The 12,434-nt window shown below is 42.3% G+C and overlaps 1 protein-coding gene across 1 annotated transcript in view; it reads right to left on the bottom strand.

The window, feature by feature from the left end:
• Nucleotides 1–6,612: 6,612 nt before the first annotated feature.
• The window catches only part of NUP205 (nucleoporin 205), an 89,755-nt gene continuing 83,933 nt past the window's right edge, over nt 6,613–12,434 (bottom strand). Inside the window, exons 39-43 of the mRNA XM_059171941.1 lie at nt 11,569–11,735; nt 9,872–9,995; nt 9,286–9,414; nt 8,653–8,726; nt 6,613–7,113 (exon numbers count right to left, since the gene is read on the bottom strand). Of these exons, the coding sequence (XP_059027924.1) occupies nt 6,961–7,113; nt 8,653–8,726; nt 9,286–9,414; nt 9,872–9,995; nt 11,569–11,735 (647 nt within the window). The 3' untranslated portion in view covers nt 6,613–6,960. The remainder of the gene's footprint in view (nt 7,114–8,652; nt 8,727–9,285; nt 9,415–9,871; nt 9,996–11,568; nt 11,736–12,434) is intronic.

The following is a 12,434-nucleotide window of genomic DNA, read 5'->3' as shown; positions in this document are numbered from 1 at the left end:
GCTCCTAGCCTCGCCCAAAGCCGCGCGCGGCGCCCTCGCGCCCCCTGGCGGAGAGCCCCGGAATTACCTCCTGGGCTGGCCGACTAGGAGAGAAGGCCCGCGGGGCTGGGAGAAACCTCAAGTCCCAGGCAGGCCTGGACTTACAGGTTTGATGGTTCGGATTCTAGGACGTGCCAGTTCCCAAGTCCCGCTACTGTAAACCTGGGTCGGGCCCGGGATCTAGATTACTCCCAGCACCCCAACGATTCTGATGCATAACCAGGCTTAGGACTCGGTCACCTAGAAGGACTGCAGAAGTAGCGGATCCCATGCCTATGTGCAAAGGGGAATCCTCCGTGGCGCTTTTGCAACATAATCTACCCAGACCCCACGCAGAATCTGTGGGCGGGGAGAGCTGTGGGTTTCCAAAGTGCCACGGGTGTGTCATGTAACCGCAGTGAGCACTTTCTGTAGAGGTTAGAGGCTTAAGTGGTTAAGCTAGACGGCTTTGGAAACTGGCACAGCCGTGTCCAATTCATTCCTGGCTGCTTAACCTCTCTCAGGCTCGCATTCCTTCTCTGCAAATGGGGCTGATTCCAGCTCCCCGATGACCTGCTGTGTGAATCAAATGAGACAACGTGAGGAATCAAAAAATGCTCGTCACATGTCTGGGGTGGACTGAGTTCTAGAAGACCTTTCCTCATCCTGTCTCCACACAGAGCTACCCTCTCATACTATGGGCCACCTCCCGCTCCTGGTCTTCAAATCATTCAACGACCTCCATTAACACACACACTTCCAAAGCAAGACCTTTTTCCTTCTTCTCAGCCTTCTGAGTTCACCCTTATCTGTTATATTAAGTGGAACTCTGGTCCCAAACTGTAACAACCAAATCATATAGGTGTAAACTATATGGGAGTATGTTATGGAGATACAGAGGACAATGATGGGGAATAGGAAAGGTATCCAGAACTAAGCAGCATTTTCTCTCCATCTCTGCTTTTCTCCATATATCTGCTTCCTTGTTCTCTCATTTTGCCTTTTGTTTTTTCTGCCTTCCAGAATATGACCATTGTCACTCACTAGAGTTTACTCATTAAATGATCTAATGATAGGAAAACTGGATCACTTTCCCTACCATGTTCAATACCTGGGAAAGGAATGCTGATTGAGCAAGTTAGTGTCAAGCGCTCTCTCATCAATTATAACCAGAGAAGAGAGCTCTCTTGGAACTAAAGTGACTGGCAAGGAGGAGGAGATGCTGGTAGATGGCTGTAACACACTTCACTTTCTGACATTCCTAGATTAAAATGAGACTCAGTCAAATCTTGACCAGTGCTCCTCAAACTTTAATGTGCATTCAAATCACCTTGAAATCTTGAGTGGGGGCCTGACATCACGCCTTGCTACCTAGCTCCCAAGTGATGCTACAACCGGTGGCCTCTGAAACATTTTGACTTGCAAGACACCATACTGTGAGCTACACGAAGATGAGAATTTCATTCCATTCATGACTCTATCCTCACTGCCAGCAAGTGCTTGGCGCAGCCTCCGAACACAGGATTTATTGAGGTTCCTTGCATGAAACCTTAGCCCCTTCTCACAGATGAATCCTGAAAGGGAAGACATTTCCTCTAAGGTCTTTTCAAAGGTTCTCTCTCTTATACCCCCAAATAACCACAAGGAGAGGGGGGAAAGGGAAGAATTCTTTTTGCTACTTTGAGATTATTAAATGTCCTCTGATGAAAACACTTCCAAGATAATGCCTTCCCTTTATCCCTTCACGATGCCTTCATCTACTGACTTCCCAGGTGGCCCCCCCATTCACCAAAGGCTTTGGCATCTAACAGCCTTCGTTTCAGGCTTGCCAAGCTATCACAATCACGGGTGGCTTCCAAGGCCACATACACTTGTATTTTCCAGAATTCTTACCTCCAGGGACCTTCAACCTCCCACCACTTCAGCAATCCACCGCCATGTTCTTAACCTGCACTTGGTCATCTACTCGACCTGCTCCACCTTTGAAGTATTATATCCTCAAATCTTATTTCCTATTTTATCAATTTTTTAAAAGATTTTATTTCTTTATTTGACAGAGATCACAAGTAGGCAGAGAGGCAGGCAGAGAGTGGGGGAAGCAGGCTCCCTGCTGAGCAGAGCCCGACGCAGGGCTCCATCCCAGGAGCCTGGGATCATGACCTGAGCTGAAGGCAGAGGCTTAACAGGCACCCCACCAATTTTTTGACCTTAGCCAAATCTCCAGTCTCTCAGCTGTTCCATATTCTTATAAGCTGTGAGCTCCCTTCTGGCTTCATTCCCTTTCTTACTGGTCTAAATCCCAAGAGATCTGAACTTCAATCAATGCAAACAACCAAGATGCCCTCTAATAGGTAAGCGGATTAAAAAACTGTGGTACAGGGGCGCCTAGGTGGCTCAGCTGGTTGGGCAACTGCCTTTGGCTCAGGTCAAGATTCCAGAGTCCTCGGTTGGAGTCCCACATCAGGGCCCCAGCTCTATGTGGAGTCTGCTTCTCCCTCTTACCTTCTCCCCTCATGCTCTCAGTGTCTCAAATAAATAAATAAAATCTTTAAAAAAACAAACTGTGGTACATCCAGACAACAGACTACAAATCATTGCTTAATTAAAAAAAAAAGAAAGAAAGAAAGAAAGAAAATGCTATCAAGCCATGAAAAGATTGGAGGAAGCTTAAATGCATATTACTGAATGAAAGATGTTTATCTGAAAAGCCCACGTACTGTACGATTCCAAGTCCATGAAATTCTGGAAAAGGCAAATCTATAGAGACAATAAAAAGATAATTGGTTATAAGGGTAGTGGGTGAGCAGGAATGGAGAAATGAACAGGCAGCGTGCAGAAGGTAAGATTTTTAGACAGTGACAATACTCTGTATATTACAGTGATGGATATATGTCATAGATTTGTCCAAACCCAAAGAATACACACCAAGAGTGAACCCCAGGGCTTCAGGCGATTATATGATGTGTCAATGTAGGATCATCTATGGTAAAAACATACCATTGTGGTGAGTGGTACTGATAATGGGGGCGGGGGGGCTATGGGTGTGTGGGAACAACAGGTATATGGGAAATCTCTGAACCTGCCTCTCAATTTTGTTGTAAACTTAAAACTGCTCTAAAAATATTAAGTCATTGGGGGAATTGACAGTTGGAACTGTTATTAATGATATGAACAAACAGGTGCTCTCACCCCATGGATAGGAGTAAGTTGGAGGAATCACTGAGAAAAATATTGCAATGCCTGGTGAAACTTAAAACTCTTAATCTCCATCTCAGGGTTTCCATTTATAGTTATTTAAGCCAGAAAGGCCTCCTTATAGGTCACACGTCTCAACCAACAAGACATGTGTGATAATCATTGCAGCACTGTTTGTAAAAGCAAAATACTGGAAATTTAAATATATGTCAGCCCACCAACAATAGAATGCATAAAATAGGGTATTTGTAAAATGCAGTAACTACCATTCAGTATTTATACTAAATGAGTATGCGGAATTGTTAAAAACACAATGTTAAATCAAAAAAAGCACACTGCACGTTGTTCCATAATATGACAACATACCTATAAAGATTAACAACCTGTAAAACAAGGGATAGGTGAAATGAATGATGGGGATTAAGGAGTGCACATGGGATGAGCGTCACGTGACGTAAGGAAGGGCTCAATCACTATATTGTACTATATTGTACCCCTGAAACTAATATGCTTTGTCCACAGGAATTAAAAACTTAAAAAACAAAAAAAACCTGTAAAACAACCCTTTTTAATGCCTGTGAATACACACATATGTAGTGGAGGCATAAAACATGAACGGCAGATTCAACAATGAATTCTTGACAAAGGTTATCTTTGGGAGGGAAGTAGGGGGCATGGGATCAAGGAGTTCCCAGCAGCCCCAACTGTACCTACCAGGGCAGAGTTCCTTAAAAAAAAAAATTCTGGAGCAAAGACGGTTAATTTAAAGATTTGATCAAATTAAGTATATGAGATAAGGCATCTGCATGTTTATTATATTGATTATATGTATGATTAAAGCCATACACAATTTTAAAAATTTGAATACATGACAAAAGCAATCGCTGAAAAGGTTTTGGAAACATAAATTCACATTCTTGAAGCATCAACCCGCAGATTATTCATTGCGATGGAGAGGTGTATCAAACACTACCTTAATTAAGTGAGCAAGCTTAAAATAATGGCACAAACTGATATACCTTCTGATAGGATATGCTGAAGACACATCACCCATAGCATTGTAGTATTCTTGGGGCACCTGGGTGGCTCAGTGGGTTAGGCCTCTGCCTTCGGCTCTGCTCATGATCCCAGGATCCTAGGATCGAGCCCCACATTGGGCTGTCTGCTCGGCAGGGAGCCTGCTTCCCTTCTCCTCTCTCTCTGCCTACTTGTGATCTCTTTCTGTCAAATAAAGAAATAAAATCTTTTAAAAAATAAAAAAGAATTGTAGTATTCTTGCCAAAAATGTTTAACCTGAATTAAAAAAGAAAACAAAACTGTGGGGACCTTTTCCAAAATAGCTTAAGTGTCAGGTTAAACACCTTCTCCCCTGAAAAGGGAAGGGAACAACTTCTGAATCAAGGGAAAATGAGAGAACTAAATGTAATGTGTGATTCTTGATTTAATTCTGGGTTTAAAAAAAAAATTTTCTAAAAGTACATTTTGGGGGGCAACTGAAATTTGAATACAAACTCAGTATTAGAAAAATTTTTATTGTATTTTATTAGCAAATGTCTTAAGTGTGATAATACTATTATGATCTGGAAGGATATACTTGCTGAAGTATTATGGATGAAGTGTCACAATGTCAATAACCTACTTTCAGTTAAGGGAAAAAAACAGTATATATATATATATATATATATATATATATATACATATAAAAAGATAAAGCAAATGTGCAAATGTTAACAGTTGGCAAAGCTAGGTTAAAGCTGTATATAGGTTCACTGTACTTTTCTTTCAACTCTTGTGAAGAGTCAACATTTTCTCAAAATAACCTGGGAAAATAGACAAATATTTAGAAATGACTCAATTGTGTATCAACAGCTTTTATAGCTCAAATAAAGTATGGACATATATTTATGTAACACTATTTTATGAAAACTATAATAATAAAGGTACTCACCTCGGGACGCCTGGGTGGCTCAGTTGGTTGAGCAGCTGCCTTCGGCTCAGGTCATGATCCCAGCCTCCTGGGATTGAGTACCACATCGGGCTCCTTGCTCGGCAGGGAGCCTGCTTCTCCCTCTGCCTCTGCCTGCCATTCTGTCTGCCTGTGCTGGCTCTCTCCCCCTCTCTCTCTCTGATAAATAAATAAAAATCTTTAAAAAAAAAAAAAAAGGTACTCAACTCTTTTGTCTAATCCCACCAAACAGATTAACTCAGTAAAAACAATGTTTTAAGACCTTCAGTTTATTTAGTAGTTTTTAGGACTAACGAACCCTCCCCCTTTAAATGCTACACCTTTTTCAAATGCAAGTTCTGCAATGTTTTGATCCCCTTTGCTTTGCTGCAGAGCACCAGCCACACACCCAAAAGCCTCTCTCCACACCCCAGGTAACCATGCTGAGCCAGGCAGTGTGTCCTCTGAGGCCCCCGGTGGGAGCTTCTCCCTCTGGCTTTGATTTTACAAAGCTGCGATCCTTCCCGCCCTCCCTCCGCACACATTCTTCCCCAGTGTCCAAATTCTGATCCAGTCTGCCGGAGGTTTTGGAAGAAATGATGGGAAAACAAGAAAACAAGGTTTAGTAAATCTAAAAATCATTTTCAATTCAGCTTCACACTCACAAGGTTTACAAAATGCTTTGATTCTGTGCCCCGGGCTCCCTTCTGATCCTTTCTGGGCTCCTGCCCATGTTCAGATGGTACAGTCGCCAGAGGCCTGACCGGGGGCAGCTATAGTCGCTCCTCCATGGTGGACCCACTTACTCACACATTCACACTCCTCTAAGACTTCTATTTGTTAGCGGGATGCCTTCCAGCTAAACACTAATGTTTCTAAGTGGTGGGCAATAAATTAACTTCAAAATATAACAATGACAAGGCCCTTTTAAAAAGATGCTATGGAAATGTCAGAAAAAAAATTTTTTTAAAGAGCAACACTATAACTAAGTATAACTTTTCTGCTACTACATGAGCCCAGTCTCTCCCATATATTAGGCTGAAATAATTGGTGGCTGGAAAGGGAAAAATGGACTTTGAGATGATGCAGTTACTTAAACATAAGTACAACTGGGCAAGAAGTAGAATGTGATTGTATATGTTCTTTTGCTCTAATCGTAGCCATCATATTAATTACATGAGAAATATGGGCAGGTGATTAGTTTGTGAAATTTCTAATCATTTCTAAGGAAGAAATGCAAATCATTCCACTGTCATTTATATGCAGAAAAGAAAAAAAACAATTTTAGGAAGGAGAGGGCTTCATTTCTTGGGACTTTTCTGTAACACATTCACAACACTTGAGCACACTCTTTTGTCAAAGAGCATAGCTACAGTTTCTTGTCCACTCTCGCTCACGGAGTAACCCTGAATATCACAAAGGTGTAATGTAGACAACAAAGGGATAAAACAGTAGAATTTTCAGACTATGCCTTTAATATAACATTCAGAACTATATCCCTAGAAGAAAACCACCACTGTGGGAATTTTACTTGTTGGATTCCTATGAATGTTGATCGTTTTCTAGGTAAAATTTCAAAAGACTAACCATACATTCGTTTTGTTTCCTTTTTTTAAAAAGTATTTATTTTTTTCACCGGTGCAATTGGAAACAGGCAAAGAAATATACAGAAAAGATGTTCATATATAAAGAAAGAAATAGCAAAATATTTTTTGGTCATAATTTAGAAACAAGCTAATCTATAAGAAGGGGACAGTTTTCCCCAATTCCTCTCTTCCCTAGAAGAGTATAAGCACAGGTTCTCAGTTCCTGGATATCCTTAGCAGGCCTCGGATACGTCTGACAAGAGCTTGTATGAAACTATAGCGAGATCGAACTTTTGAGTATAATCCTTCAATGTCCAGAAGTTTCTTTTGTAGTGATTCTCCAAAAGCGCTGATAGCATCAGCCTGAAGCTAGAGGTAACACAGATGACATATCATTATTAAAAATTACAGTCTCAAATGTTTCTTTAATTCTATATCTCTCAATTTATAGTATCTTTGAATTTTTGTAATGCGGTCCTTTCTCATGTAGCAAATTAACTAAATATTCACACTTCCATGCTAGAATTTACTGGTATAGAATTGTTTTTCCCTCTTTCTTATCTTGTAAAAATGTGTAAAATCTTAAATAGCAACAACTATGGATGCTGCTTTTGATATATGGGCATATACACTAAAACTTTTCCCCAAGGGCAATACAAGAAGCTGTTAGGAGTGGATGCCTTTGAGGAAAGAAACAAAGGATAAATTGGAAAGAAGCTTTTTACTTTTATTTGATTTTTCAATTAAGAAAAAAAATTTACATGTGTTTATTTTCAAAATATATAAATAGAGGAAAGGAACCTGGTATACACTTTAGAATTCATGTATTTTAGAATGCATATATAGTTTTGGATGGATTCTATTGGTATTATGCTGAAACACTAAAATTAAGTGTAAAATTAGATGACTCTATCTGCCTTAGATTTGCAGTAAAATCAAACCACAGAGTGAAGTGCTCGCTTCGGCAGCACATATACAAAGCACAGAGTGAGAAGATCATTTATTAATCCTGCATTTCTTCTAACTATAACAGAGCAGTCTAATGAAACAAACAGTCATTAATTCAACACGTATTTCCCAAACATCTTCTGGAAGAACTATTCTTTGGCTAACTCCGCCCATGGCCTCACTGAACACTGGCTTCCCTCAACAAGCCAAGCAAAACATGAATTACTATTATGCAGTCACTCCAAGGGCAGATGCAGCCAGGACGAGGACGAGAGCATGCTACGTATGACATCTGGCTAAGTATGGTCGGAAGGATGCTCTTTCCTGGATAAAGCCCAGTCTTTGGCTTCAAGAAAGGCAGTGACCAAGAAGGATTACAGAAGACTAGAGGCTTTATCAGACCAGAGCTAGGGACACTCAGATGCCTAGCAGCAGATCTAGTTGTAATTCAGTTTATCTAATATCACATACCCTGCTAACTGTTTTGTTCCCAAGACTCTTATCACCATAATAATATAGTCTCCTGCAAAGGAATTTTTAATGGCTGCTCATACTCTCTCTATTAAATTATTTCCTGAAAAATTAAGTGCTAAGTTAGCCTTTGTGCCTAAGAAGTCCACAAAGTCATTCTAAAGAAACTGGGAGTTTTCTGATCACGACGCCTACTAATGACTGAATTCTCACTATGTTCCTTCCAGGCACTACTGCCCCAGGAGCCCCACATACGAAACCTCATTTTATCCTGACAAAACTCTCTGAGGCCGAACTATCATTCCCATTTCTTCGGTGAGGAAATGGAGGCGCAAAAGTTAAGTTGTTCGAAGTCCCATATTGTTAGGCAGCCAGGACGGAATTAAAATCAGGTCTTTGAACACAATCCTGAAAATCATTATCTTACCAACATACTAGGCTTTTCCTTTTTCCTTTCAAAACAGAAAGAGTATGTGGATAGAACCTCACCTGGTCTATGTCATGTTGGCTCACTCCAGTCAGCCCACTTCTAAAATCCAGGTTGGTTTCTGAAGTGAAGGAATCTGGCAATGAAAGACACAAACAAACCAGCTTTACAAGTATGTATCTACCATTTGGCAGAAGAACCTCAAGACCAGGGGACTCTGGAGCTGGCCAGCTCTTCACTGCGAGAAGCTAAAGACTGGCGTCTAAGATGTTCTTATGCTCCACACTATCTCCCATGAGCAGAAGTAAGGTACAAGAAACAGCTAAGTCGGGGCGCCTGGGTGGCTCAGTGGATTAAGCCGCTGCCTTCGGCTCAGGTCATGATCTCAGAGTCCTGGGATCGAGCCCCGCATCGGGCTCTCTGCTCAGCAGGGAGCCTGCTTCCCCCTCTGTCTCTGCCTGCCTCTCTGCCTACTTGTGATCTCTCTCTGTCAAATAAAATAAATAAAATCTTTAAAAAAAAAAAAAAAAGAAACAGCTAAGTCTAATAACGAAGTAGCTCGAAGTAGCTCTCGATGGCCCAATCCACTCTTAGAAACCCGGAAACATAAAAAATAAATAAAAATGTCACTAGTTTTTCAAAGCACGGAAATCTATAGGTATGTATGGTTCACTAATCTTCAGAATAAAGTTTACCTTGTAGTCTTCTGCTTTTAAATAAGGTTCTGGAGGCAAACAAGGAATCTTGAGAGTCCGTGGGCGTGCAGTGTAAGAAGTAGTACTCCAGATGGCGCCAAAGAATAAATAGGCAGGTCTCTATGATGACTACAGAGTGCTCAGACTAAAGGAAGATAATCTCATCAAACCAGTTTCTGAGGAGGAAAACAAAGAGACCTCACTACTTCATGAGTAAAGACCCACTGCCTCGGTCTGAGAGAGAGGGGAAACGTTCCACTGAAGGTGTCCCCCCCAGAAAGCAGCAAGGTGTGTTGAGAGGAAGGAGGTGGGGACCAGGGGCTGCTGCACCAACAGAGTCCCCAGTGTCCCTGCCTTCAGTCCAGAATGACTGTATACATTATCAGGATTACTAGCTAACTCTAAAAGATAAGAAAAAAAGTTTCAGTTTGGAAATAGGTCAGGCATTTACTGAGAAAAAAATTATGTCCCTTCTCATACAGTTTTGATGCCCAAATAATTTGAGAATCAGCAAACAGTTCCTATATTGAAAGATTCTCTTAAAGGTCACCATTCAAATTCCCACTGTGATTTCCATTAAGGATACAAGAACAAAGGGAAAGCAGTTTGGCTCGATTGTTGATCAACTTCACCAAGCGCCGTCTTGCTAGAACATATTTCTGGGCAGTGGAGATCTTCTCAACACCAACAGGCATCACAGACTGACACAACTGAGGACCAGAAGCAAAAGCAGCATTAGCGAGAACATAAACTGTAACAAAAACTTCATCAAACTCTATAGATTGGGTCCCTATGACAGACAAGGCGACTAACATTCAAAGAAGTTTAAACATCCTTGCAGACAAGGGTTATTATCTAGTTAGGAAGCTGGTAACTTTAAAAAACTGAGAGCTAAAGTAGTGGAATTCACAAATGCAGATTCATCTGCTGCTTTCTGGAAAAGGTCTTATCTCTGAAACTGACATTTCCAATCTGCTGATGGGCCGACCCACCCTGAATTTCCTGTCAAACTAAAACAAAACACAACAGTAGGTTTTTCAAGCTGCAGGTCTAACAGTGCCATGGAGAATTTCTGTAACAGCTGTCATGTGTCTTCTGAAGAAAATGTAAAGCAGATTTCTACAGCATAAACTAAAATAGGCTCATCAACCCAGAACTGCCCTTCATCACACCTCTGCTTGGCATAAGCACCGTGGGCCGCCTCAAAATTTAGCTGTGGCTTTGACAGAAGGCACCCTGAAGTGCGGCTGGGGGAGCACCATGTCCTTGACGGGAAGGCTGCAGTCCCTCTGACAAGAACCGGCATCGCTCACAAGCTGCATGTGAGGGGGAAGGGCTGCCAGAGGTAAATCACCCGATTTCAGGGATTATCTGAACATCGTCACAGTTACTCCTGCCTCGGGACTCGCTAGCTGTGTGGCTCTGGATAAGTCATTCAACCCTCCAGGACCACCATTTCCTCATCCGAGAAAGCAGGTGTAGTGACAGTCCTCAGTCCTCAAGGACTGAGATAGAACTTGCAGCTGGGGCCCAGCACATCGTCACCACCCACCACAGGTGCCCTGTCATCCTGAGGAGTGGCAAGAGGAAGGAGCTCTGACTGCTCTGTAAAGTGACATGGAGTTTTCCAGGACAGTTGGTGCAAACGAGGAATGGCAACATGGTTCCACCTCCAGACCACCACAGGCCACCAGGAAGCTTCGGCACGTGCCAAGGGATACCTGGCGTGGTTCAGCTGTGCCAAACGGGAAAGACAGCAGCTGCTCAGGAAGCAGGCCTAGCAACTCAGCATCGTTAGCTACAGTAAATATCAGTGAGTGATTCTGGGTCACTGAGGGCAGGCAGTCAGGTCTGAGGTGCCATCCCATTTGTCTGAAAAATTCACCTGAAACCGAAGATGCTGAAGGCACAGAGACATACTTAAGGGATCACTTCTATTGAATAAGCCTTTGCGACAGAAACCCAAGTTTCTCAGCACAGATTTTAAAAGAGCATAAATTACCAAAGCTCTTCTTCACAAGCTAGCTGCCGTCCTACTGGAGGGCAGGTGGTGTTCCTGAACAGGTGTGACTTGCCTGTCTCCCATTCAAGTGTTCCCCTGCTTACCAGGCGTGGTACTCCTGTGAGGGACTCTTCTTCAGGCCACACAGAGCCATCATCTCAAACCCTTTCATCTCACTGCACACGTCATCTTTACGCACAAGTCAAACACCAGGACTGTGGCCCTATCAGGAAAAACAATGGCTTCTCAAAACTCTCCACAGCTCGTTATAAGATTCATACCTCTTTGATCTCATCTGGTGGAAGTTGCTCTACGTTCTGTAGTTTGTTGACACTCCGTCGATGACTGTCGTAATAACTGAAGAAATCATTAGCACTCTGTTTCAGCAGGTAGACAATAATACCCAAACCAGGCAGGCGCCAGTACGGAATCACTGGAGCTTGAGTATCTAACACAGTTGAAAAAAAAAACCACAATGTTCCACCTATAAGACCTGTTTTAAATGAAGGATGGCCGGTAATTGAAGGGCATTTAAGCTATTATTAAAACCAACCCAAGGGACGCCTGGGTGGCTCAGTGGGTTAAAACCAACCCAAGACTACTGGTGTGTACTTCTTACAGTTCAGAGGAACGGCGAGCTACCATGATCAGGAGCTTCTATGCACAAAGCTGGAGCCTAAAGAATATGGCAATCTGGCTGGTGGACTCTGACAGAACTCTCCCTTTATGGGGGGGGAGGGAGACCTCTTTGAGAAATCTGGCACACACCTTTGCATCCAGCTCCCCACCCACATCCCAAACACACACACATACACGCACACACGTGCAAGCCGTACATACGAGTTGGAGTTTCCAGAGCCCAGGGGAAGAAATCCTGCCTCACCTACAGCCCTAGTTATATCGATTCATTTCTGGTCTGCACCTCTCTGGTTGCTGAATTCCCAGCTCACAGTCATTCTCCCAAGAGAAGGAGAACACTGAGATATTGAAAAAATACAATTAAATTTAAACTTCAACAACTCTCTTACCACCATAAGTCCATTTGGGTAGGAAAACAAAATGTGCTACCTTTTACTCAACTAGCTTCTGATGAAGGTGCAAAGGAACCATGAGAAGTTGGGAAAGTAGTTCATGAAGGGAAGAAATG

The sequence above is a fragment of the Mustela lutreola genome, chromosome 4 (genome assembly GCF_030435805.1).
Source record: "Mustela lutreola isolate mMusLut2 chromosome 4, mMusLut2.pri, whole genome shotgun sequence".
Lineage (NCBI taxonomy): Eukaryota > Metazoa > Chordata > Mammalia > Carnivora > Mustelidae > Mustela > Mustela lutreola.
The sequence above is the reverse complement of the archived record's forward strand: the minus strand, read 5'-3'. Positions and strand labels throughout refer to the sequence as shown.